This window comes from Tenrec ecaudatus, chromosome 12, assembly GCF_050624435.1.
Source record: "Tenrec ecaudatus isolate mTenEca1 chromosome 12, mTenEca1.hap1, whole genome shotgun sequence".
In the NCBI taxonomy this organism is placed as follows: domain Eukaryota; kingdom Metazoa; phylum Chordata; class Mammalia; order Afrosoricida; family Tenrecidae; genus Tenrec; species Tenrec ecaudatus.
In genome coordinates, this window is record NC_134541.1 from 140,348,314 (window position 1) to 140,374,528 (window position 26,215).

At 58.1% G+C, this 26,215-nt stretch overlaps 1 protein-coding gene across 3 annotated transcripts; it reads left to right on the plus strand.

The window, feature by feature from the left end:
• SNX8 (sorting nexin 8) lies at positions 1–25,305 on the plus strand. Of its 3 annotated transcripts, none has more exons than XM_075527597.1 (11): positions 1–126; positions 17,166–17,356; positions 18,403–18,520; positions 18,910–19,031; positions 21,052–21,132; positions 21,462–21,622; positions 22,795–22,927; positions 23,242–23,310; positions 23,715–23,861; positions 24,016–24,165; positions 25,063–25,305. In XM_075527597.1, exons 1-11 carry the CDS (start codon positions 30–32, stop codon positions 25,174–25,176), a joined length of 1,383 nt encoding a protein of 460 aa, XP_075383712.1. In that variant the 5' UTR covers positions 1–29; the 3' UTR covers positions 25,177–25,305. The 3 variants fall into 3 exon arrangements, with proteins under 3 accessions (XP_075383712.1, XP_075383713.1, XP_075383714.1); XM_075527598.1 differs by having other exon boundaries at positions 24,019–24,165; XM_075527599.1 differs by having other exon boundaries at positions 21,486–21,622.
• Positions 25,306–26,215: the final 910 nt, after the last annotated feature.

Consider the following 26,215-nt stretch of genomic DNA (forward strand, 5'->3'; position numbering starts at 1 on the left):
GCGGAAGTCACGTGGGCACGCGGACTCACATGACTGGCCGCGCGATGGAGCCGCTGCCTCCCGAGGCAGTCCCGACGGCCGCTGAGTTTGAGGCAGGCGACCAGGAGGCGGGTCCCCCGGCTGCAGGTACAGCTTGGGCGGCGAGCGGCGGGCGGTGGGCGATGGGCGGCACTCCACGCGGGTGGCCTCAGACCCGGGGTTCCGCGCGCTCCCTGTCACTGGAGGGGCTGCTCCGCGTAACCCCGCGCGACCCCGACCCGCGCCAGGTCCCTTGTCGGCGTCCGAGGAGCCGGGGCTTGGGTTCGGGTTCCGAGGCTGCCGCCAGCTGCAGCTGGATTCAGACCCGAGCCGCCTGACCCGGTCCGGATCGTGAGACCTCCCCGCGGACTTGGGCAGCTCAGGAACGGGCCCCCCTCGCGTTAGCCTCCCCCCAACCAGACTTCCTGGGGGGGCTCTCCTCAACCCAGGGCCCACCCTGGGGACCTGTCTCCATTCTCCAACTTTGGCAACTTCCGCGCTCTCCCCGCCCTCCCTCCTTCGCACCCCCTCCTCGTTCAGATCCCTGCCGTCCCCCAGATCTCTGGTCCCTCCGTGCGCCCCCGGGATCCCTGTCTTCTGTGTGGTCAGCCCGCGCCGGAGTGCGTGGGGCTGGAGTAGCACCCGCTCTAGGGAGAACCAGGAGATCTCGTGATGGCTTCTCTGGATGGACCCTGTCCCAAGGCGCCACCCTGGTCCCCTCTGCTGGGGAATGGTACTGGTGGCAGTTGGCTGGTGTGAACCGGTTCTTCTCCATTGGTGGCTGGGGGGGGCGGCACGGTGGGGAGCGCTTGCTTGGGAGGGTGGGGCACGTTGTCCTAGCGTGGGTGGAGTGGGGGGGTACTGGACAGTTTTTTCACTAGCCAGAAGAGAACTGGGTGGGCATGAAAGTGCTGATTGACAGGAAACCTGATTGACAGGGAGAGCGTCTGCCTGGGTTCAAGGGAGCACTTCCTTTCCAGACGCGGCCTGTACACCCCACGCCACCCCACCCCATGCGTGTGCATGCCCACGCCCAGCCCAGGCTAGGACCCAGGCAACCCTGAGGGACAGAGAACTGCTCTGTAAGGGTTCTGAGATTATAATCTGTACCGGAGCACCTGACCTTGGGGTGAGCAGCCTGGTGCTTAACCTGCCGCGCCACCAGAGCCCTTGCAGTGGCTTTTCTGCTGTTTCTCCTTCCACTTTGGGCCGGGTTAGGGGAGGTCTTGAGCTGTTGGTTAGAACCTCGTGTTCACTGAGCACTAGCAAGAGGCTAGTGAGGGCCTTCAGGAAGCCCCCACACCCAGCACTGACCCTGTGGGTCCACCAGCTGCTCTGCAGCTTAGGAAACACATGACAAGCCGGCTTGTCCATATGGATTCAGTGACCCTCTAGGACAGGGTAGAACTGCCCCCTGGCTTCCTAAGACCATAGCTTTTTATGGGAGTAGAAAGCCTCATCTTTCTCCTGTGGAGTGGCTGTGGGTTTTGAACTGCTGACCTTGTGATTTGCAGCTCAGCTCCTACTCCACTACCCCACCGTGGGTGGTTCTTCCCTGTCCCACAGGGTCTCTAGGAGTCAGAAAGGACCCCGCAGTGGGTGGGGAAGCTGGCTACTGACCAACCGCTTGGCACTTGAGTGCTCCCTGCCCAGTGCTTGGTCCTTCTAGAGCAGCGCGATTCTCAACCTGTGGGTTGCGACCCCTTTGGGGGGGTCGAACGGCCCTTTCACAGGGGTCGCCCGATTCATAACAGCAAAATTACAGTGATGATGTAGCAACAAAAATAATTTTTTGATTTGGGGTTCACCACAACTTGAGGAACTGTGTGAAAGGGTCGAGGCATGTGGAAGGTTGAGAACCACTGTTCTAGAGGCCTGGTCTCAGAGCATGGCTCATCAATTCTGAGTGTAGCCTCCAGCCAGGCCATTGAGGGGGACGAACGGACCTTTGTCCCGTTGAGATAAGAAAACCCACAGGCCCATTGGTTTGCCCAAGGTGGGGCATTGCCCCTGCTGTCCAGAGAACCGAGTGTGCCTCGTGTTCAGTGTGAGTGTGGAGGCAGAACCCTGTGGGCTGCACAAAGCTTGGCACTCTGCCAGTGATGGAGGGCTTGTCAGTCCAAACCTAGCTCCAGGAGCCTCCTGAAAGCCTACAGCCCTTGTGGAGCGTGGGGGTCGGCGTGGGCTGGAACTGACCGGAAGGCACCTGTCTTGAACGTGTTTGAAGCTCATTCCTGATGCTGCCCACACCCAGTCCACTCCAACTCAGAGTGGCCCTCTAGAGCAGAGTCAGGCTGCCTCCCAGACTTTCCAAGGTCCCATCCTCGCAGGGATGGACAGCCTCATCTCTCCTGCAGCACACTGGTGGTTTCAGACTGCCCACCTGTCCTTTAGCCTCCGAGCACTTAAACACTGCCCTGCCAGGGCTACTTCCGACAGCCCCCGAGAGCAAGGTGAGGGACGGAACCCCTGAATGTGTGCCCACTTGGTGGGACGTGGCCTGCCGTGGCTTGGCAGTTAGGTAATGATGCAATTTGGCAGCTGTTCATGGTGTCACCACCTATGATGTGGCCTGATGTGATCAGCCGCTCAGTTCTGAGGCCATGAGGGTGGCATTGCAACACGGTGAATGCGGTCACAGCCCTGGTCCCACGTCAAGCGAGTGTCCCGGGGCGTCGCCTGCCTCACGCTTCATCTCACCGCTAAGAGGAGAGAGTGAGCAGAGGAGGAGGAAACTCACTACCGCCAAGAAAGAAGAGCCAGGAGCAGAGTGTGTTCTTTGGACCCGGGGCCCCTGTGCTGGGAGCCTCCGAGACCAGAAGACACAGAGAAAGGAAGAAAGTCAGTCTACTGAATTGGGACTTCTGTGAGAAAATGAATGTCTGTTTGTCCAAGGCTCCTCCTGGTGGCATTCCTGCTGTGGCGGCACAAGGTCACTAAGACAGGGGTCTCAGCCCGTGAGGTGTGGGGGGAGGCAGCGGGACAAGGCCAAGGGGGGTGTCTGGTGGGGACCTGGCTAGGTGGGGTGGAGTCAGAAAACCCAAATCTCTGAGGAGGAAGGACTTGGAAGACAACATTTTAAGTAATTAATTTCTTAATAATTAAAAATGTTTTCCATTTTATTGGGAGCTCTTACAGCTGTAACAACCTGTAGTTCAATTAGAACAAACCTAATTGTACAATTGCTACCACCATCATTTTCAAAGCATTTTCTTTCTTCTTTGAACTCTTTGACATCAGCTCCCCGTTATCCCTTTCCTCACCCACCCTAACCCCGAGGAATCCTTATCAGTATATATCATATATATGTGCCATCTCTTACACCTTCCACTATATTCGTTCACCTACACGCCTGTTATTCATTCCCCTCAAGTGGGGTTATACAGTCATCAATGCTGTTGGTCCCCACCACCCGCTGGCCCCCCTACTATCTCTTCCCATACTCTCAGGGAATCATTACTCCCATTTTTATTTCTGAAGGGCTTAACTATCTTGGATTTCATGTATCGAATGACCTCAGTTGTATAAATGAACATGTACTGGTCTCACAAGATTAAAGACTTAAAACGAAGACCAAAATTGTAAGGGGAGGCAATATGAAAGAACTAGAGGATGGTTATGTGTTTCATCAGTGCTGTCCTGCATCCTGGATATATCATCCCTTCCGTGTGACTCTTCTGTGAGGGACTGTCCAATTATCTTACAAGTGGGCTTTGGGTCCTCCTTCACATCAATGTGATTATTTATTTTTGAATTTCTGATACCTATTCATGTCGACAGCTCATGATCACACAGGCTGGTGCGCTTCTTCCATGTGGGCTTTGCTGCTTCCTTGCTACATGGCCGCTTGTTTAACTTCAAGCCTTTAAGACCCCAGACACTATATCTTTTAATAGCTGGGCACCATCAGCTTTCTTCACCACATTTGCTTATGCACCCATTTTAAGACAACATTTTTAAAGACAGCTGACTTGGAATGTTGAAGGGTAGTTGGTGGCTTTACCAGAAAAGCCAAACCCACTTCCATCAAATTGGAGGACACAGCAGAGCCCCTCCTGTGGGTTTCCCTGACAGAAATCTTGAAGGTGGTAGCTAGTCTCATTTTTCTATCTCAGAGTGACTGGTGGGTTTGAACCACCGGCCTCTCGGTTAGCAGCTCCATGTGTGACCCCCCTGTGTCACCAGGGCTAACCTCAGACTCTTTGGGGAGGTGGGAGACCATTGATTTGATTCTTACGGAGTAGAACTGCCCCTGTGGGATTCAGTAGCTCTGCCCTTTGTGTAAGCCAGCGGAGGCCATGGCTCTTTCATACAGTTCCTCATGTGGTGGTGACACCAACCATAAAATTATTTTCATTGCTACTTTATAATTGTAATTTTGCTTCTGTTATGAATTGGGCGACCCCTGTGAAAGGGTCGTTAGACCCCCCAAAGGGGTGGCGACCCACAGGTTGAGAACTACTGCTGTAAGCAGTCTGCCTCATCTTTCTCCCTCAGGGTGAATCCCTGACCTTTTGGTTAGTGCTGGGCGAGTGGAGAGGCTGCAGGTTTGGGTTGGGGCATTCCTCCCTACAGGAAAGCTCCCTGGTCTGAATGTCCCTTTGGAGACTGGGAGAGGAGCGCTTGTGGCATTCCATACATTCCATTCCACCAGGAATCTGCCTGGACTGTCTCCTAGCCCTGGTGGGGGCAGATCTGAGGCCTCTGACCATCCCTTCTTCCCTGGGCTCTGTCCACCATGCCTCTTCCTTCTGTCATGCCCCTCTATCTGCACCGCTGCAGGTCGTTGCTGGTGATTAAATGGCAACCCCCCAAGTACTGCTTGCCCTGAGGCAGGCCCTAAGGCAGGACCAAAGGAAGTCAGCTCACAGAGATTGAAAAAGCCCAGTGGGCAGAGGTGTTCTTTCTTTCTATGCTCCAGTTGATCCACTCACAGCAGCCCTGTAGGGCAGAGTCCCGTGGCACCAGCGGGTGTCGATGGCCGTCGCCCTTTGCAGAGACAAACCACTGCACAGCGGATGGTGGGCTTGAACCTTGGGCCTTTCAGCTGGCAGTCCGTGTGTAACCACCGCACCACCAGGGACCCTATTGATACCCCGGCATCTAGCGCAGAATGGGGACATCTGGTTCGAGAAATCAACACCAGCTAGCATGGCATGCCCCCCACCCCCAGGGAAGCCCTTCTAGCCATTGTGTCAGGGCAAGTTCATTCTGTGTTGGACCAAATGTTGCAGGCTGATTTTTAAGTGGACAGTTTGGTATGGCCTGAGAATGAGGTTATAAATGTCCAAGTGGCGGACCCCTGCTATGAGAGGGATGGCAGTGCTTGGGCAGGCGTGGCCTTCTGGCCTGCAGTTTCTGTTGGACAGGGTCCATGACAGCAGTGGCCCTGTGGTGCCTTTCTGTGCCCTCTCTGACCCTCCAAAAGCTCCAGTGGGGGATGGGGAGAAAAGATGTTGGAATTTTCCCCCAGTGCTTTTGAAGCCCCCTTCTGCAGATTCGCTCACTCACACTCACTCACACACAGTTTGCAAGGTAAAGTGTTTCCTCCTGAAGAAAGAGGAACTGGTCCAATTGCTCTGACACAGACAAGATTTGCCGACTCTGTGGTCAGCGAGAAAGTGGGTGTCCCGCGGGGGAGCCTGTTTCTGGTCTTGCTCTTCCCTTCCGAGGAACCTGGGGCCTGAGACAGAGAAGTTTGCCGCCCTGTTCGCTGGGGGAGGGGAGGGGCGAGACTGGAGAGGTGGCTTAGTGAGCTCCCTTCCATGACCCTCGGGCTATTGGAGGAGACCAAAGGGTCAGTGGCCATCAGTGCCCGGGGCCTGCAGGTGGGGACTTGTGCTCCGAGGCTGGGTGGAGAGGGAGCTGCAGAGGGAAGGCATGCTCCCCTCTGGGCAGCGGAGTGTTTTCCTGGTGCTGGTTGGCAGCACTGATGGCATTCCTGTGCCAGCTCACAGGGACCCCATGGTGAGCGGGACTGCCCCCCAGGATATCCAGGCTGTCTGTAAACCCCTAGGAGCTGGCATGGTCTTTTCAACAGCGGAGCGACAGGTGGCTTTGAACTGCTGACTTTACCCTGTGGTTGTCATGGGCTTAACCATTCATTGCTGTGCTGGCGTGGCTCTTTGTGTTTATTAGAAAATTATTATTTTTAAAGTCAGCACTAGACCTCTGAGCCAGGGGGCCTTTGGGAAAGGTATTTTAGGGTAAAATTGGCAGCACTCCTGTGGGGTCGGGGGTGTGTGTCCAGCCAAGTTGGGGTTCAGGAGCATTCCCCCCCACCCCAATGCAAGGCTGTGTTCTGCAGACTGGGTTTTCAATACAGCCAAGTGTTTGTCGTTGCTGGCTGCCACGAGCCAGCCCCTCTGCAGGGGAGAAGGGTGCCATCCGGGCTTCCACAGCTGCCGTCTTTCAGAAGCCCAGCGGTGCCAGCTTCCGACCTCTGGGCTAGTGGTCGATTCCTTAGCCATCTGTGGCACCAGGAAGCCCCACCATTGCTGTAGCAGGTGATGGGCTTTCCAGTGTTTCTGCCTTCACCACAGTCAAAGTGAGATGGCGTGGAATGACTTGTAGGGCGCAGCTGGCAGAGCTGGGGCTTGGTCACAGCTCTGAAGAGGTCCAGACCTGAGCTCTTCCAGGAGTCTCCACGCCCTGGGGGAAGGCGGCCTGCCTGCCTGAGGCCCCAGGAGTGAGTACAGCCAGAACCACCCTCCGTATTATGCTGTAGGAGAAAGTTCTGGTCCTTGCATAAACAACAAAAGCACGGCCCGAAACCTCTCAGAAATAGCAAAGTCAGCCGCAAGTCCCCTCTTTGAGCACCGTGGCCCATTCATGCATTTCCTCTTCCTGTTCACAGGTTTTTGTTTTTTACAAATTTTTCACATAGGGGCCCATGTAGGGCTTATGCATTTTTTAAGGGCCTGTTCTTTTGCTTCTCCACCGGTAAATAGTTTCAGCATTTTTCCACTCCACGCCTGCCCTGGGGATCACTGTGTGCTTCTCGGTGCCTCCGCAGAACGCTCTGGCTACATGTTCCCAGAAAATGATTCTCCGCATCACTTTGAGGATCGCAACTAATGTTGCCAAACCTGGTGTGTGTGGAAAAGCTCACAATGTAATCAGTATTAAAAACTGCCTTCCTGATAAAGATAAGTCTCTTCCCACCAACATCCCCCGCCCCCTCCCATTCCACTGTCGTGTGCTGAATCAGAGATTTGAAAACAACATGATTAGGCTTTCTGAGCTACAGAAATCCCTCATCCTCCGCGAACTTGGACACTGAAACCTCCTTTACAAACTCAAGAGCTGAAGTCCACCCGCTGGCCTAAAATAAGCACCAAAAACCTCAGCCCTAGGGTCAATGCCAACTCACAGTGGCCCCTGTGAGTTTCCAAGAGAGTAAGTCTTAATGGGGGTAGAAAGTCTTGTTTTTCTAGTGACTCAGAGCTATCACAGGTCACCACCTATGACATTAAAAGGAGCTCCGGGGCTTTGTGGGCTGGCTGCTGGGCTACTAACCACAGTCGGCACTTCAATCCCACCAGCCACTCCGTGGGAGAAAGCCGAGGCTGTCCTCTATCGTAATGATGTACAGTCTCAATGAATCTCAGGGTAGGCACATCTGTAGAGACAGGAATGGGTTGGTGGCTCCTTGGGGGTATGTTGCTAGGGGTGGTCCCTTGACCCCCTGCCCGGGCACGTGTGAGAAGTGCCCAGAGACCCCCAGTTCTGCCCGTTAGCCTCGGCCTCTCTCCCTGGGCTGGGAGCCCTGGGCACTGTCTTGTGCCATGCAGTCCCCTGTTCTCCTGCCTCTCCTGCTGCCTCTGCTCCTCATGGCCTGAGGGGTCACAGATCTCTGTCTCCCGGGTCTAGGAGGCTCCAAGGCTGGGACCTGGGCCTCAGGGACCTGCCCCCTGCTTGCTTCTCTCTCCTTCAACTGCCCTGAGCGAGAGGGATGATTCCACCAGGGCGAGCTGAGTGAGGGTAGTGACCCGGAGACAGCCCATTCTGACCTGCTTCTTAGAAACAGCTCACCCAGCCCAGAAGGAGCCCGATCCTGGCTGGTCACAGAGCACAGGGTCCCAGCTGCCCCACTCAGACCACACATAACTGGGGGCACACCATTCAGTCTATGACACCTTCCCGCCCTCTGGTCCTTGTGCGGGGGAGCCACAGAGACGGTGGCTAGAGCAGCCATGGTGGACCCTGCCCTTCAAGGTGCAGTACTACAGGCAGCGTGCCCAGGCGTGTGGTGGGGCTGGGATTCTCACCCAGCCATCGGCTTGGTCACCAGGGGCTGAGGGTCACCTCTTGCCACAGTTGACGTAGGGTGTTGTCGGTCCAGCCTCACAGGGACCCGTGGACAGCAGAATGCAGCACAGCCGGCCGGCTGGCCTGGCACTGCCCCCACCACCCTTCCCCTCTGAGTCCTGTGTCAGTGCATCTCCCTGAGGGTCTTTCTCTTTGTTTCTCCCACCCTCTTTCCCGACAGGCCCTTCTCCAGGGACTCTCCCGCTGGTCACATGCCCCAGGCTAAGTGAAGGCAGCAGGCACTAGTTCACCTGTGGCAGGTGTTGTCAGCCAGCCAAAACCATGCCATGGATCCACTCCAGTCAGGTAGCCTTAGTGACGCCAGGGTTAAGCACTCAACCAGGCCAAATCCACCCAGCATTCTGGGCGCTTGTCAAGATTCCAGCTAGGGGCAGCTCTGCTCTGCTGCACGGGCACTGTGACTCGGCATCGTCTTGGCAGCACCCAACGGTGACCTTTGTTACCTATGGTGGCCAGGTGGTGCAGTAGTCAAACCCAAAAGACCGACAGCCCAAACCGGGCGGGAGAAAAGACCTGGCACCTTGCAGCACAGGGCCAGTGGTGTTCCATCCCGCATGCCCCAGCGGGCTCCCTGCGGTGTTGGCCCTCACGGTGCTTCTTGTCCCAGCTGCTTGTTCAGCCGCAGTGTCTGTCCATCTCCTGGAGGGCCTCCTCGTCCTCCCGGCCTTCTCCACCAAGCATGACGTCCTTCTCCAGGAACTGGCCCCTCCTGGTCACGTGTCCAAAGTCTCCCATCCTGGCCCGCTCCAGAGCCCTCTGGACATACTTCTTAAAGATCACAGCCTCGGGCTGTCTGTGTTGGTGTCATTAGGGAGCCAGGGGTCCTGGTGGTTAAATGAACCCCCAGCAGTCTCAGGGTGCATGGCCTGCTGCTGTAAGATGACAGCCTGGGAACCCCCACACCCCTGGGGGGCTTGCTGGCAGGGCTCTTGCTGGTGGTTTCTCAGCATATCGTGGAACATCTGGCTGCTCCACAGTCACTGTCCTGCTCAGCCTTCGTTTGTGGGGAAACAGGGACTCAATATTTTCTTTCCTGTGACATTTCTCAGGGCACAGGGTTTGCTGGGCTCTCGTCCTGGGCATCGCTTTTTCCGGTTGATGAATTGCATTCCCGCTTGCCGGGCCCTGGCAGGGGGGCAGCCAGGCAGGGACCCTGTCTTAGTCACTGCCATCCTTGCTGCCACAGATAAATAAATGTTTGCCTAAGTGGATTTAATTGGCTCCCGCTGGGCTGAGGATGCAGGCCGCTCCTCCTCGGGTGGTGTGGTGGAAAGGGCCGGCCCTGGCTTGGGCTCTCACTGAGGCGGAGGCCAGTGGGCTCAGCCCCCCGACCGTGGTGGGAGATGAAATGTTCCTGGTAATGGGATGGGCATGTTATGCGTTGGGCTGTTCACGGCAAGGTCAGCGGTCCAAACATACCAGCCGTTCCTTGGGAGAGAGATGTGGGGCCTTCTCCCGTCAAGAGTGATGGGCTTGGAAACCCACAGGGCCGGTCCTGCCCTGCCCTGCCCTGCCCTGCCGGGTCACTGTGAGTCGGCTGTGGCTCCTCGATTCTAAGTTTGGTGTTTGTTGGGGAATCAAGCAAGAGTCCAGGACACCTGAGCCACTTTCAGACCCAGCTGGCTGTCAGCATACGTTTCCGTAACAACAACTGAAAACCAGAAAAGCAGCAGCTGAGCAAACGCTGGGCCCCAAGTAGAGGCAGTGACTGCCCTGCTGGGACTCCGACTCCGCTGTGGGCGTGATTCCAGGAGTCCCAAGTGTGCCAGCCTTGGATCTGCTGGCATTCTGATGGGAGTCACTGGGTCTCCCTGAACATAAGCAACTCACAGGCTGAATGGGGCCCTGCAGCAGCGGGTGGCAGTCTCCGGGGGCAGGAGGGCCTATCTCTCTCGGGGATCTGAGTTGGGGGCCAGCAGGGAGGGGACTGGCCGGCACCTTACCTCAGTTGGCCACGACTTAAGCAAACTATTCTCAGTTCTCAGGAAAACTCAAACAAGCTGCCATTGAGGGCAAGTCAGCCCACAGCGACCCCCCTGGGGCAGAGATAGGCCACCTTGTGGCCTCCGAGACTCACCCTTGACAGGAGTAGAAGGCTCGTCTTTCTCCTGGTGCTTTCAGACTGCCGCCTAGCACCGGACCCGCCGTGCCACTGGGCTCCACAGGGGGGTATAGGCAGGTCTTAGGGGAACTCGGTGCCCTAAGCACACCCCCTTTGGTGTCACTGAGCAGCAAACAGATGGTGGGAACATGGCTGTGGGACATGTTTCCTACCACCAAACATCACGCAGCTGCCGGGCCTCACTCTTAACCTGGGAAGGTGGGACATGGGTTATTGGCTCCACAGGAAAAGAAGTCGGCACAGGCACCGATTGCAACTGATTCTGCCACTGTGATTCGAGCAGTGGAATGGACTCTGACCCTACAGAGGGCATCTGAGATGCTACATCTTTACAGGAATGGACCACCTCCTCTTTATCCTGAGGAGTGGCTGGTGGGTTCGAACTGCCCACCCTGTGGGTAGCAGCTCAGTGCCTAACCCACAGCGCCACCAGGGCTCCATCAGACCTGCCAGCGTGGAGCAAACGAAACAGCAGGCAGAGAATGGACAGAAAACACCAAGTGTTCGCTGGTGTCCGAGGCAACTTGAAATCGGAAACATTTCCGAAGGTCAGCCTGTGACCTGCAGCTTCCTGGGAAAGCCAGGGTGTACTTGATCCCATGGGTGCTGTTTTCGCTAGCACTGCCATGGGCACATGGAGTGCACAGACAGTGTTCATGATGGAAGGTTCATGGAGGAGGAGGGCAGCAAGTGAGGGAGGCTCAGGACACAGCTGTCTAGACATTGGGATGTGTTAAGACCGTTTTTCAGGGTCCCTGAAAATTCCCAAAGGGGCACCCCACTCTGCTGTAAACTCCAGCCCAAAGGCACCCAGCTTCCCAGAGGCGCCCCACTCCACAAGCCAGCCTCCTGATGCCCCGAAGCGCCTTGCTCGGCCTGCCCTGTGGTCCAGGACGTCCACGCTCGGGCTCTGGCTCTGGTTCTGCTGCTGCTCCTCTGAGGTCACAGCTCCCCCTGCCTCCAGAAGGCTCCCTGAGCAGTGGAGTTCTCGGGTCCAGAGGGCACCTCGCTCCACCCCTGGCTCTGGGTGGTTATGGAACCCCGCCCTGCCCTGCTTCTCAGAGGGCTCCTTTTATCCCAGCAGGGTGCCTTCCAGGGGAGCCTGTTTGCAAGGGGGCACAGGTGAATCCTCCCCGGATTTTGCCCACTTTCTTAGCAGACCCAGGCCGGGGAAAGGCCTTTGGTGGGAGTTAGACTTTGGCTGGAAGAGCCACATGAACCATTTTCCCTGCCCTGGGATCTGTGTGTACACCCGGTGGTGGTGTAAAGTAATGCTAGAGAAACAGAGCGTGCTTGGGAGTGAAACAACTGAAGTCTAGGGTGTGTACTTTTATAGTAGTAAGGGGGAGGGGATGATATGATATACGGCTTATTCAAAATGCTTCTTAGGAAAACAAAAGTAAAGCGTTGGTTGTGTACAATATTGAAGAATCTATGGTCTGAAGTGAGGTGTTAATGGTGTGAAACACTGGTGAATCTGAGTGAGGTGTTCCCTCCAGTGATGCTCTGCTGTGGGGCTGAGGTATTTCACACTCACGTGTAAATTAGAACAAGTGCAAAAGGCCTCTTTAATTGAACTCTGAAGTTAGGAATTAAAAAAAAATTTTTAAAAAAAGATCACTAAACTTACTAACGCTTTTTATAGTGCTGCCTGCAGACAGACAGCTGGAGGCACGTTGGGTTAAACATTTGGCCGCTGACCCGAGAGGTCAGTGGCTTGAATCTACCAGTTGCTTGGTGTGAGAAAGAGGCTGTCAACCTTCATAAGGATTTGCAGCCTGGGAAACCCATGGGGCAGCGCTGCTCTGCCCTCCCCCTCCCCCCATGCCCGCAGGATCGCCAGGAGCCGGAATGGCCTCTTCCTCTCTAGGTCCCCAAGTTAGGAAGTGCTTTTTCCAGGAGCTCCGGGCACAGAGCTGCTGACTCCGTACTTCGCACTTCCGAGGCCCGATGAGGATCTTCCTGTTTCCTGAGAACGACTTGCCAGAGTACCATTGTAGCGCTGGAGATTTGTAATCCAAAGTGCAAACTGCTTCACAAGCTTGGGAAGGAATAGCCCACCGCCCCCCTCCGTAAAGCACCTGCCGTGTCAGCAGTTGCCCCGTGTGCGTTAAGGGCTGTCGGTGCCACCCCCAGGCTCTGCCTCCCTCCTAGAAAGCCTGTTCTAACCACGTCACCGTCCTCGCCCTGGCTGCTTCCCCTGTCCCGTCCAGCTGCCGCCGCCAGCCCCATCGCATCCAGAGAATTCTCTAAAAGACGCAGCTCTCAGGCCAGACATTCCTTTCAAATTAGGCTCAGCCTTGGAAGGCCCTATGGGGTACTCTTGCTTCCAGGCCTGAAGGCTTCCTCAGGGTCATGGTTTCAGGGACATCAGTTTCCATGGCTCCAGGAAGTCTGGACTCTAGGAGCATTTGCGAACGGGACATCTTGGCTGAAACTTCAGAGCTCACAGGGGCTCCTTTTGATTGTACTTCGGTGGGACGGTGTAGCCTGGCATGCCACGTTCACAATGGAACCAAACCCCACAGGGCCTGCGCCACCCCCATTCTTGCCCCGTGGGACCCCATCTCGCCAAGGGCCTGCCTCTTTCCCGGACCCTCCACTCACTGAGCATGCCATCCCTCTTGGCTGACACCCTAACTCAGCCACCACACAGGTGCTGATGCTGGTCTGAGAGGGTTCGTCCAAGTCCTTTCATTGGGTGTGGTGGTCAGGGCCACAGAACACCAGCACCCACCCTTCCCACAGTGGTGATGTCACTGGCAGGGTAGGCTGCAGGAGTGGTCTGTCTCCTTCAGTGGACTGGGGGTGGTGGTGGTGGTGGTGGTGGTGGTGGTGATGGTGTGTGTGTGTGAGACAGTGGTGGGCCCGACTTGCTGGTAGTGGAGTTCTGTGCTCTTCGGTTAGAAATGTCTACAGAGGGCTGGCTGACGATGTCCAAGACCACTCCAGAGCCCAAGGGTGTCTTCAATTTAAAAGCCCCCCCCACCTAAAAATCCAATTTATTGGGAGCTCAGATAGAGATCAGATCGTTCTCACATCCAGCAGTGTCCTACAATTGCTGCCAGTCGGCTTCAGAACATTCCCCTCCTCCTGGACCGCCTGGGCCTTAAGCTCTTCCCCCGAAGATGTGCTCTGTGCTTGGAGGGCGATCTTCTGGTCCTCTCGGCCCCGAGAGAACGTCTGCCCTCCATAACCGGCAGTGCCGAGAGCACCGGGCGCTTAGAGGAAGTTCAAGCATGGACACCTGTGGGTGGAGGCCTCGTGTGCCCCGGCACCTGCTGCTCTCCCGGAAGGACCCCTGGGGGCATGGGATTACATGCTAGGCTGCTACCACAAGGGCAGCGGTTCAGAAGCACCAGCCGCTCCTTGGGAGAAAGACGAGGCTTTCTACTCCCATCAACAGTGAAACCCACAGGGGCAGCCCTCCTCTGTCCGACAGGGCCGCCGAGTCGGCACCGACTCGATGGTGGTGGGTTTGGGTTTGGTAGGTCTTCTCTCGGGTTAAATGCAGGCAGCCCCCAGATTGGGAATAGTGGACTCATTCAGGACATATGTGTGCTCATGTGCTATAATGCCATGTGGATTTTACCTCACTCTGAAATGGCTCTGAGCCCTGGCAGCGCAGTGGCTCCTCGCTGGGCTGCTAATCCCAAGGTTAGCAGTGCGAAGCCACCAGTCGATGCTTTGGAGAAAGAGGAGGGTGGGTATATGTGTCTGAAACTTGGGCAGTTCTGGGTCATGTCCAGTAAAGACAGGTCTCGTGAGTGGCGGGGTGTGTGTGATTTTATCCGTCACGTCCAGGGTCACCCGGGGAGGTGGTGTGACTGCAGCAGCCTGGGTCCCCATGCAGGGTGCAGCTCCTGCAGGTCCTAGGAGGGTGCACTGTGTATTCCTCATGAGTCGCCCGCCTCATCTCTGGCAGACCCTGGGCTGCTGGTGGGAGGAACCCGGCTGGCATCAGCCTGTGGGTCTCTCTGTGCCGTTCTCATAGGAGAGGAGAGGCTTTCTACAGGTGGACTCGGGCCATCTGCCAAGTGGTGGCTTCAGGTCTTCCCTCGAGAGAAGCCTTCTTGCCTTCTCTCCAGCTAACTGCTCCCGCGGGCCTTTCAGAGTGGCCCTGGGCGCCGGTGGCGAGGGTGACTTCCTGTCTTGCTCCTGACTAGGGAAGCACCTAGCTTCCCCTTACGCAGTGTGGCACTGGTGCCCTGTGCCCTATGGGGGAACTCCCCGGACTGCCGACGTCATAGAGGTTTTTCGATAGGCGAAGGTGCTGCACTCTTAAACAGGCAGAGGTGGCCCTGTTCGTTTCCTTTGGCCTCGGACCCGTGTCCTCATGTCGGAGCACTGTGTCGTCCCGGGAGCAGTCCCACGTGCTCCGGGTGCGTCTTCCCTCACGGTGGCTCAGCATCTCTCGAGGGCCCTCGGAGCTGCCTTGGGGAGCAGACTGACCTGCCCTTTTCTGGTGGCCTCTCTGGCTTTGGCGTCGGGGTCCTGCTGGTCTTGGAATGAATTAGGAAGCGTAGCTTCCTCTTCCGCTTTTAAAGAGGAGCATAAGAAGGGTGGGTGGCAGTTACCAACCTTGTAGCTGTTTGCTGAATTTCCCAGTGAAGCTATCCAGCCCAGGACTTTTCTGTTGCTGTAAACGGTGGCGGTGGGCGTGTTGTTCATCTCTGATCCAGTCTCTTATTATTTGGGGGGTTTCCTGTTTCCTTCTGATTCCATTTAGGTAGCTTATATTTCTAGGACTTTGTCCATTTTAGCAAAGTGAAGTACACCATTTGTGAGTATACATTTGCTCATGTAGACCACACTTGCTGCCTGAGTCCGTTCTGACTCACTGTGGCCCTCGAGGGCAGGGTGGCACCAGCACAAGGGCGCCCAAGGCTGTTGGCGGCCTTCACGGGGACAGACAGCCTCTTCCTTTTCCTACAGTCTGAGTAAGTAGTTAGAGACTGTCCCAGTATCGGTATGAGGTGCCGAGCCCCAGTGCCTGAAGACCAGACACATTGTAGGAAGACATCACATTGGAGACATAGAAAGGTTATCGGAAAGCTAGGTGTGAGGAAAGGTCAGGGTGGATGGCAGAGGAGACTCTGGAGCCTGCCTGAAGGCAGAGTAGCCGAGGCGAATGAAATGCAGGGGTGACAGAGTGAAGCACTGTAGTGAACGGTACCGAGACCCGGAGTCGGAAAGCTAAGCCGGAAGAACACAGGTGGCAGAGCTCAAGCTGAAGGAACTGTAGGAACGACACAAGCCTACAGTTGGCGTATTGAGGGGGTGTAGGGACCAGTCATTGAGGACACAGGGGCATCAAGAAGCGAGAACTGGTTGGCGTTCAAATATTTCAGGAGGTGCATATGACCCACAGCCGACAGTACTGCAGGGAGAAGCCCACGCTGCATTGTACGCATACTTGTGTACACACTCATGCACATACATGCACACTTGTGTAATGAACCATACACACTTCATTCACACGCATGCATGCATAAATACACACTGCACTCACATGTACATTCAAGTACCCAGTACACGCATAGACCCCAAATGCCGAGCCGTGTCAGGGGTGAAGACCACATCGTCCATGTGGATTTACAAAGTACAGCAGCCCCGCAGCCCCTTGCAAGAGAAGCCTGGTGCCATCGTGGGCCACGTGCCGGGCCGCTCACACGGCAGGGTCAGCGGCAGCTCCGAGGGAGGGCGCAAGGGTTTGCCACTTCCATAGCAGTCACAGTCTCGGAACCCCACAGGGGCTGCCCCACCCTGTCCTGCGGAGGGTCTGCGAGGCGCCCTCGACGAGAAATCAGTCATCGGGTTCTCCCCGGCGTCGGGGGCCACCTGGAGACTGGAGTGGCATCTCCCGGCCATGTCAGCGTCGGCATCACGGGAGCCACCGAGTTCCTACTAGGGGCTCAGAACGTCTCCACCTCCTTGAACCATAAACACTCCCCTCTTGGTTCACTCCCCGTCCTCCATGCACCATTTTCCGTGCTCATAGGCTTTACTGTGGAGTGTACACACCCCAACGCCTGCTGGCTCAGTGGCAGATGTGGGTGTCTGAGGCAAGCCCCCTGGTGCCCATGCCTTCTGTGTTGGGGCGGCTCTGCAGAGGGTGAGTGGGGCCGGGTTGTGTGGGACGTTGACGTGTTTGAGTTTGGTTCTTGGACTTGTCTGACTAGGAATCCAGCCACATACAGGCCAGGCAGGTGTTATAAACCACAGAGATGGTGGTCCAGGCGTGGACACGGAGGTGGTGCTTGTAGGAACGGAACAGCAGGGTGACAGACCACTGCCTGTCCCTAACTTTCCCTTCGGGCCCACACAGTACAAGCAGCTCAGTGCTGGACTGCTAACTTTGAGGTCAGTGGTTCAACCCCGCGGCCACGCTGGGGGAGGAAGACGAGACTGTGTGCTGAAGTGGATTTACAGCCGTGGATGCCCTCGGGTGGCTCGACTGTCCCGTGACCCAGGGCCGACCTACGGCAGTGTGTTTGGGTCTTACCAGTGTGTCTTTCTTCTTTCGCATCTCCCCCAACTGCAGAGGGCTCATTTTGCACACCATTTGTTACTGTTCACTTCTGTTTCTGCCTCACGTTCCAGAGTCTTGAGTGGGGCCCTGGGGCCGGTGGCCGGGCGTGTGGGACCTGGCTAGTGCCCACCCTCTGAGCAGCTGGCATGCTTCTCCCGACAGACGTGCCCACTCCCTGGGGGCCGGAGCAGACTGAGCTGGCGCCCACGCAGATGCAGATGCCGCCGGAAAACACGCTGCTGCCCTCCCAGAGCCTGCAGGAGCTGCTGGCTCGAGACACCGTACAGGTGGAGGTCAGCCCCGAGAAGAAGGGGCTCTTCCTGAAGCACGTGGAGTATGAGGTGTCCAGCCAGGTGAGGGCCAGGCATGCATGCGCACACGTGTTTGTGACAGTGTGTGTGGAGTATGGGGTAGCCAGCCAGGTGAGGGGCAGGTGTGTGTGTGTGTGTGTGTGTGTGTGTGTGTAGTGCGAGGTGTCTGTCGGATAACAGGCAGAGTGTATGTTTGTTTAGTATGGAGTGGCCAGCCAGGTAACAGGCAGAGTGCATGCGTGCATATACGTGTGTGTGGTGTCAGGGCCCAGGAGCAGCTCTGTGTGCTTGGCCAGTCAAGTCCCAGGCTTGAAGGGAGAGACGTGAGCTGCTCAGGGAGCCCCTAGATGTGGCACCCCAGCCTGCCTCACTGTAGGTCAGCCCAGGCCCCGCCAGGCCACTGGCCTTTCCTCATTCCCTGCTGCCCGCCCTCCGTCCCCTGTCCCCTCAGCTTCTGGTGTGCGCAGGCTGCCTGCAGAGATGCGGCAGGGCCGTGCCTGACCACTGCAATTTCTGTGCATGGTTGTGCATCCCACCAGGGCTGCCATGAGTGTGCAGGAGCGTGTGTGGTTCTGTGCAGACACAGGGGCTTGCCACCACTGCCCACCAGGGGACATGTGGCTCCGCGGGCAGCTCCAGGCCTGCAGTCTGTAAACAGCGCCATGTCTGGCGTGGCTGTTAAGGCCAGACCTGCACCTGGTAGAGGTCCCCAGGCTGGGATTCACAGACACAGACTGCCAGGCCCTTCTTCCGCGGCACTGCAGGTGTGTGTGTGAGAGAACCACATATCCACTCAGGGGCCTTGGAGTGCCCCCAGCAGGCGAGACTCAGAAGTCAGGGCATTTACCATGCAGCAGGGAGTTTTCAGAGCCTAAGTAGTGTAGGGACCCCACAAGTGGGACCCACTGGCCACCCCGAGGCAGAAAGATGAGGCAATCACAGCCTGTGAGACCCTGAACGGGGCTGCCCTGTGTCTCAGGGATATGCTGCTGGCCTTGGGCCCTGGTGCTGACTCTGAGGAGCTGAGGGGTGCCCTTCTGGGAGAGGACCCCATCTGATGGCAGCCCCCTGTCCTCCACCTTCCCTAGCGCTTCCGCTCCTCCGTGTACCGGCGCTACAACGACTTTGTGGTGTTCCAGGAGGTGCTGCTGCACAGGTTCCCTTACCGCATGGTGCCGGCCCTGCCGCCCAAGAGGGTGCTCGGAGGTAAGGCTGGACTGGTGGGCACACACTGTACACAGCAGGATGGCCAGCTCCCGATCCCTTCGACACTCAAGGGCCTCCCCAGTCCGTTCCCCTCACAGCTGCCCTGCAAGATGGGGTGCTCTTCCCTGCGGGTTTCCTAGGCAGCCGTCCCCACAGGAGCAGGTGGCCTCCTTGTTCTCTCATTGGACTGCTGGTGGGTTTGAACCATAGACCTTTCAGTTAGCAGCTCATCGGTTAACCGCTGCACCACAGGGCACTGCCCCTGACCATAGCACAGACAAGTCACTGGGGGTGGACAATGGCCCTGGGGACAAGAGATTGGGCTGCCAGGCTGGAGGGTCACCCCCTGTCTGTGCCACCCTCCCCCCCCCACACCTACTGCCCCGCAGCCGACAGGGAGTTCATCGAAGCCAGGAGGAGAGCGCTGAAGCGCTTCATCAACTTGGTGGCCCGGCACCCGCGCTTCTCTGAGGACGTCGTCCTGAAGCTCTTCCTGTCCTTCAGCGGCCCTGTGAGTGACCTTGCCATGCCCCGCCCCACCCCACCCCACTGTCCCAGGCCTCCAGCTCTGTTCTCCCTTCCCCCACCTTCCTCCATCCCTGGTTCTCGGGGAGCCCGTGGGGTCAGTTTTTCTCTGTGACACAGGGTCTCCGGGAGTCAGAGGTGACTGGATGGCAGTGGTGTGGTCCCCTGCTTCCTTAATGCCACATAGTCCTCTGTAGCCCCAGAGCCGGCTCATGGGGAATCAGTTCCTGTAAGCCCAGGAAAGCCGACGAGATCCGGCTAGAATGATGCCGGGTCACAAGTTAGTGTGACACGTCAAGCAATGGAAGCAGAGCAGGTGCATGCAGTGGAAGGAGAGTGGGGTGTGCAGTGCAAGGAGAGTGGGTGCATGCAGTGGAAGGAGAGTGGGTGTGCAGTGGAAGGAGAGCGGGGTGTGCAGTGGAAGGAGAGCGGGGTGTGCAGTGGAAGGAGAGCGGGGTGTGCAGTGGGAGGAGAGCGGGGTGTGCAGTGGAAGGAGAGTGGGGTGTGCAGTGGAAGGAGAGCGGGTGCATGCAGTGGAAGCAGAGCGGGTGCATGCAGTGGAAGCAGAGCGGGTGCATGCAGTGGAAGGAGAGTGGGTGTACAGTGGAAGGAGAGTGGGTGCATGCAGTGGAAGGAGAGTGGGTGTGCAGTGGAAGGAGAGTGGGGTGTGCAGTGGAAGGAGCGTGGGTGCATGCAGTTGAAGGAGAGTGGGTGCATGCAGTTGAAGGAGAGTGGGTGTGCAGTGGAAGGAGAGTGGGTGTGCAGTGGAAGGAGAGTGGGGTGTGCAGTGGAAGGAGAGTGGGGTGTGCAGTGGAAGGAGAGTGGGTGCACGCAGTGGAAGGAGAGTGGGTGTGCAGTGGAAGGAGAGTGGGGTGTGCAGTGGAAGGAGAGCAGGGTGCATGCAGTGGAAGGAGAGCAGGGTGCATGCACTGGGGAGGAGGCAGGGCACAGGGGCTGTATCAATCGGGGTGGGACCCTTGCCAATGCTCCATTTTGGAACCTGGGAAGAGCTGAGGCCTGCCCTGGGCAGCAGCAGCTCTGGTCCCACCTGCAGGGCAGGAGCAGTGGCAGGCTGGGCCCTTGAAGAGGAAAGAGCAGATGCCACCACTGACACCCACAGGATGGGTGTGGGGCTGCCTGCCTGTGGTCCTGGCTCTTGACAGGCCTTCAGCAGATACCTCCTGTGACCACCTGCCCACTGAGGTCATCTCTAGAAAGTCGGGCCCCAGGGAGCCCCAGTGCAGTGCTCTCATCTAGACAAGTTGAATCGGGTGTGTAACATTGTAACAAGCTACCCAGTGATTCTACCTGGCGGGGAAATGCTAATTCCCCACCAGCAGGGCTGAATCCTGGAGGTAGGGGTGGGGGAGAGACACAAAGGCGCATCCCCCAGGCTGAGGTCTCTTTGCTAAGGACCAGGGCAGGCGGGTAGGCCTGTCAGAATCACAGGGCTCCTGGGACCTTCCTTCAACAGATGGTAATAGTGGGTCCCCGGCTGCTTGTTCTTCTGGCGGATCCCGTGAGTCCTCGTGCACGGTTGGGCTCTTTTTATAGGGCAGGGCCCTCTAGTGTCCCCATGCCTATGCAGAGCGGGCAGCCTGAGATGGACAGATGTCCATGTGGAGTAAAAAGGTGTGGTCATTGCTGAGTTTCCGGGCCTCTGGCACAGCACCGGCACAGTGGTTACGCATTAGACTGCTAACTGTAAGGCCAGTGGTTCAAATCCACCAGGTCCTCCCTAGGAGCAAGATGCGGCCGGCCGTCTGCTTCCATACAAATGAGATGAGAGTCGGAATGGAGGGCCAGGGGTCTCCATGCTCGGGCGGGAACACGGGAAGGCTCTGGACCCCACAGGTTAATGACAGGATGCCAGAGCAGGGTCAGTTGGGGTTATGGCATTGGCCTGAGCGTGGACCCTCTCCTTCTGAGGGGGCCCTGCTCCCTGTGGGTGCACATCTTGCTGAGGGGGTGGGGAGTGGTGGTCGCAGCAGTCACTGTCTCTGCAGGACGTGCAGAACAAGCTGAAGGAGTCAGCTCAGGGCATCGGAGATGAGTTCCTGCACTGCAAAGCCGCCACTCATGCCAAGGTGGGAACCCCCTCTCCATCCCCGACCCCAAACACCCATCCCCCCAACACCAGCCACCAATGCAGAGGCATTTTGGGTCTGAGTGACTGACCTGTTAGCTAAGTGCTGTGGGAGAAAGGCGGGCAGTCTGCTCCCCTAAAGTCACCATCTCAGAAACGTACAGAGCAGTTCACCCACCCTGCCCTGCGGGTGCCTGTGGGTCAGAATCGACTCAATGAAGGGATATTGTTGGAGTGGAGGGCCATGGGCGTCAGGGCTGGCACCTGGCACTGCCCATGTCCAAGACCCTTCCCACCTGGCCGGTCCCAGCCTGCCCCTGGTCCCTCCAGGACTTCCTCCCTGCTGACATCCAGGCCCAGTTTGCAGCCAGCCGCGAGCTGGTCCGCAGCGTCTACAACAGCTTCTACAAGCTCCGGGACCGAGCCGAGCGGATTGCATCCAGAGCCATTGACAATGCTGCCGACCTCCTCATGTTCGGGAAGGAGCTGAGGCAGGTGGCCCTGCGTGCAGTGGGGGTGGGGGTGGGGTGGGACAGCGTGGAGCAGGACCGCCCCCTGGCCCTGACAGCAGGTCATGGAGACAGTTGGGCAGGGGGTGCAGGGGGTGCTCTCTTGTGCTGTGCTCAGGCTGCGATGGCAGCAGCACACCAACCGCAGGGGACATGCAGCTGGGAGAATAGTCAGCCAGGGAGAGAGCTGGGGGCAGACTCAGCCAGGGCAGGGGAGTGTCAATCAGTTGGGGGGAGAGTTAGCCAGGGAATAGCCAGGTGAAGGGACATGCAGCTGAGCGAATGGTCAGCCAGGGAGAGAGCTGGGGGCAGACTCAGCCGGGGCAGGGGAGTGTCAATCAGTTGGGGGGAGAGTTAGCCAGGGAATGGCCAGCTGAGGGGACATGCAACGGGGAGAATGGTCAGCCAGGGAGGGAGCAGTTAGCTGGGGGGATGGTCAGCCAGGGAGCAGCTGGGGGAGGACACACAGGTAGGCGGAAGATGGTCAGCTTGAGGTTGCTCAGCTGGCAAGGGTGGTCGTCATGGGGAGGCCTGGGCGTGGCTTGGAGCAGGAAGTGTGTTTGCTGTAGGTGGCGGCTGCCCTCAAGTCTCCATCCAGAGGCTGGCCCTGCTTCCCTGCAGTGTCTCAGCCTTGGGTTTAGGCTGTAAGAAGAGCTCTCCGGGCAGGGTCTCGGTGAGAAGGGAGGGTGAATTTGTCCGCCAGGTGCTGCGTTCTTGTCCACTGTTTGGCCTCAAGGTGTGCTCACCCTGCCTGTACTGCGAAGCCAACTCCTAGGTGTTCCTTCAGGCCATCCTCCGAGGGAAGGCCTCTGGTGGGAACAAACAGCTCACGGTCCACCAGGAACCAGGAGGCTGGCGATTTGAACCTCCCCTGTGGCACTGAGGAAGCAAGGCCTGGCAGTCAGCAGGCTGGTGCTGCCGCTACTCGGCACTTCCTGTCTGTTCCAATCCAGCGAGCATTGCGCACAGGAGCACTGCTGTCTGCTTGAGGGGTCAGACTGCCATTCTGTCTCTCGCCGGGCTCCTCTCTGTAGCGGCAGTGGCAGGAAGGCCCTCTGGGCTCCTTCTCCTGCAAGGCGAGGGGCCAGTGGGTACTCTGAGCAGCAGGGTCCAGGGGTGACATGGCCTAAGTGACCTGGTGCTGTCTCCTGCAGCGCCCTGGGGTCTGACACAACCCCACTCCCGCCCTGGGCCGCACTGAGCAGTAACACGTGGGGGTCCCTGAAGCAGGCACTCAGAGGCCTGTCTGTGGAGTTTGCTCTGCTAGCCGACAAGGCCGCACTCCAGGTAAGTGACCATCAGCCCGAGGGTAGAGGGTGTCCTGTCCAGACCCTTGCCAGGGCACCTGCTCCCACAGGACGCTGTGTCTTGGTCAGTGAGGTGATTGTCAAGACCCTCAGTGTGTGGGGTGGCTAGCACATGGGAAGTGGTCAAGGGGTGCTGCCCGGCCACCTTCGGGGGTGTGCGGCCTTCACAGGCTGCAGAAGGTATCCTGGAGGGCAGACCAGGCCGGCCTAGTACATATCAGTGGGAGCTGTTTGTGGGCCTCTGGAGCCTGGGAGGGCGCCCCCTGCCTGCAGCTGTTCTCACCATGTCTGCAGGGCCGGCAGGAGGAGAGCGATGTGGTGGAGAAGTTGAACCTCTTCCTGGACCTGCTACAATCCTACAAGGTGAGTCTGTGGCCCATGTCCCCCAGGGAGGGCCTGTCCAAGCAGTACAAGTTCTGCAGGATGTCTAGTGGGTGGTCTTTCAGAAGCAGTCAGCCAGGCCTTTCTTCTGAGGCCCCTGGGGATGGACCGACCCTGACCTTGAGTGAGCAGCTGGCCTGTGGGCTTCTGCAGCCTCATCTCTCCTATGTGGAGGGCTGTGGGTTTGGACCGCTGACCTGGTGGTCTGCAGCCTCATGGTTAACTCCTGGGGGAAGCTGTGGTCCCCCTGGCGATGGACCAGAGGCCCCAGCCTCCCGGTCGGAGCTCGTTCGTTCTCACAGATGATGCCCCTGGGGCCTGAGGGATGAGGGTGGCTGGGGCTGGCTGTTGGGTGAGTGCCCCCCCCCCCCACAACACACACACAGGACCTGTGCGAGCGGCATGAGAAGGGCGTGCTGCACCGGCACCAGCGGGCCCTACACAGGCACAGCTTGACCAAGAGGCAGGTGCTGGGCGCCGCGCAGAGCAGGGAGCCCGAGGCCGTGGAGCAGCTGGAGTCCCGCATCGTGGAGGTGTGTGTGTGTGTGTGTGTGTGTGTGTGTGTGTGTGTGTGTATGTCTGGAGGTGGTTGCTTGGCTCTGAGTGTGGGCTTGGGGACAGGGGCGGGAGCGGGGGTGCCCCTGTGCTCCGCTCGGCCCCCATCAGCTCCCGCTCTGTGCCCCACAGCAGGAGAACGCCATCCAGACGCTGGAGCTCCGCAGCCACTTTGCCCTGTACTGCCTGCGCCAGGAGACGCAGCTCGTGCATGTCTACCTGCCGCTTACCTCCCACATCCTTGGGGCCTTCGTGAGCTCACAGAGCCAGGGCCACCAAGAGGTGAGTGTCCCCCACCCGAGGGGCTTGGGGGAAGGGCTGTCAGGCGGTCCTCGTGCTTCGTAGGGGGCTTGAGGGATGTGTGGCTGGAGTGCTTGCAGCGCCAGGTATAGCCTGTGGGATCCCCTGGCAAAGAGCCTTGGAGACACGGCTGTTACCTTCAAGGTCAGCAGTTAAAAACCGTCAGGTGCTTCAAGGAAGAAAAATGCTTTCTACTCCCATAAAGAGTTATAGCCTCGGAAACCCATAGGGGCAGTTCCACCCTGTCCTGCGGGGTCGAGTCGGCACCAACTCGATGGCAGTAATGGGGTTTGTATTTTGGAGGCTGCAGGGGTGAGGGTATGAGTCTTAGTTGGGGTCCCACAGAGAGAGCAGTCATTTCTCCAAGACCTCAGCTGACCAGTGCCCACAGCCACATGGTTCCCAGGTCCTCCAGACCTTTTGCTGTCCCTTCACAAAGGGCATCCTAGGTGTTCTGACCAGGCTTCCTGGGTGCTGGAGCTGAGGGCAGAGATTGCACTCAGGAGAGGCCACCCTGTGTCCTAAGATGCTGGCCAGCCCCCTGAGCAGGCCTCTAGCAGGAGCTCAGCCTCGGCTCCAGGGGCAGTGTGTCTGCTGGGGGCGGGAGCACTTGGGCCGCTACTGGTGGCTCTGGCCGAGGCTCTCACCCCTGGAGCTCAGCTCTCCTTTGTGGGGATGCCCAGTTTGTACCAGGGGCAGGGATGAGTGGACCAGGGACTGCAGACTGGGAAGCCCAGTGGGCAGGTGGCTAGAGAGCACTCTAAGTGTGGGGGTGCCCTGTGGTGGGCCTGGTCTTGGCACCTGTGAGTTTACCTATGTCCGAGACCTGCTTGTCCCGTGTATAGACCTTCCTCACAGTGACACCCCCCTCCCCCCCAGATGAGCAAGGTGTGGAACGACTTGAAGCCCAAGCTGCACTGCCTCTTTGCCGGACCCAGCAGCGTGCCAGCTCGGCCCCGCTCCCCCCCGGAGGACAGCCTGCTCCCTCGCTAGCACCCTGAACACCCCCCCCTCCAACTAAAACATGTTTCCAAATGAGTCTCCCTGCTTACTTCCCACCTCCTGGAGGGAGCCCAGGGCATCTGGTGACCTGGACAGGTGTGTGTGTGTGTGGGGGGGCAGTCCTTACCACTCCCTGCCTAGTGCTTGGAGAGCTACAATCCCAGATGTCTAGGATGACTTGGGACAAGTGGCCCACGTGGCCCAAATGTGCTGGGCACACAGGCTTGGTGCTCATGTGGAACAGGTCCTTGTGGCTACCTCCCCTGGCTGGCAGTCATGCGTGTGCACAGACATGTCCACATCGAGGGTGTGAGGGCAGGGGTGTGCCTGTGAGCAGGAGGACAAAGTAGGAGGATCTTGCAGACTCTGGGACCGGGCAGCTGGCATGCAGTGTCACCGTGACCCCTGGGCTGTGTGCAGGCACTGACCATGGGCGCCTGGCCCTGCCCCCTCCGCCCTATAAGCAGAGTTCCTGGTGCACCTTCCTGGCCAGCGCTCCTGGGGACACAGCCTGTCCCTGTGGCTGTCTCCATGCCAGCCCTTGGGCTTTGAAATGAGTTCCTGCCCCGGCTCTCCTGGTCTCTGAAGGGCTCCTGCCCCCAGAACCCTGCACCCTGACCAGAGGGGTCTCCAAGGGCACTCCACTGAGCCACATGGCTACTGGGGGATGAGTCTCCATGAAGTTCAGGCCCCTCCTCACTCCCCCAGTTGGGTTTACCCAGACCCATTTCAGGCACAGCCACTGCCCTGGGCCCGGTGGGCTTGTGAGTGGGGTGGAGGTGTTGGAGTAAGAGAGCAGCCTCCTCTCCTTGCGCTCTGGGTGGCGGTGACCTGGGCCTTTACTGACCTCAAGTTCTCAAGACAGATGGAAAGGCCATCCCTGTGTCAACCAGTCACTGAGGTCCCCCCTGCCCACACCACTCAGGTAGCAAAGTACCAGCCCAGTGAGGAGACTCTGATAAATCATGCCCTTGATTCATTTCCTGCCCACTGGCCCAGCCTGGGGGCTGTGTCATGCAGAGGCACCTTG

What these genes read in the sequence shown, in the direction of transcription:
- SNX8 (XM_075527597.1), top strand. Translation starts at nt 30, where the DNA reads ATGACTGGCCGCGCGATGGAGCCGCTGCCTCCCGAGGCAGTCCCGACG. An exon ending in GCCCAAGAGGGTGCTCGGAG is followed by an intron (nt 18,521 to 18,909) that starts GTAAGGCTGGAC and finishes ACTGCCCCGCAG; the next exon opens with CCGACAGGGAGTTCATCGAA. An exon ending in CCGACAAGGCCGCACTCCAG is followed by an intron (nt 22,928 to 23,241) that starts GTAAGTGACCAT and finishes CCATGTCTGCAG; the next exon opens with GGCCGGCAGGAGGAGAGCGA.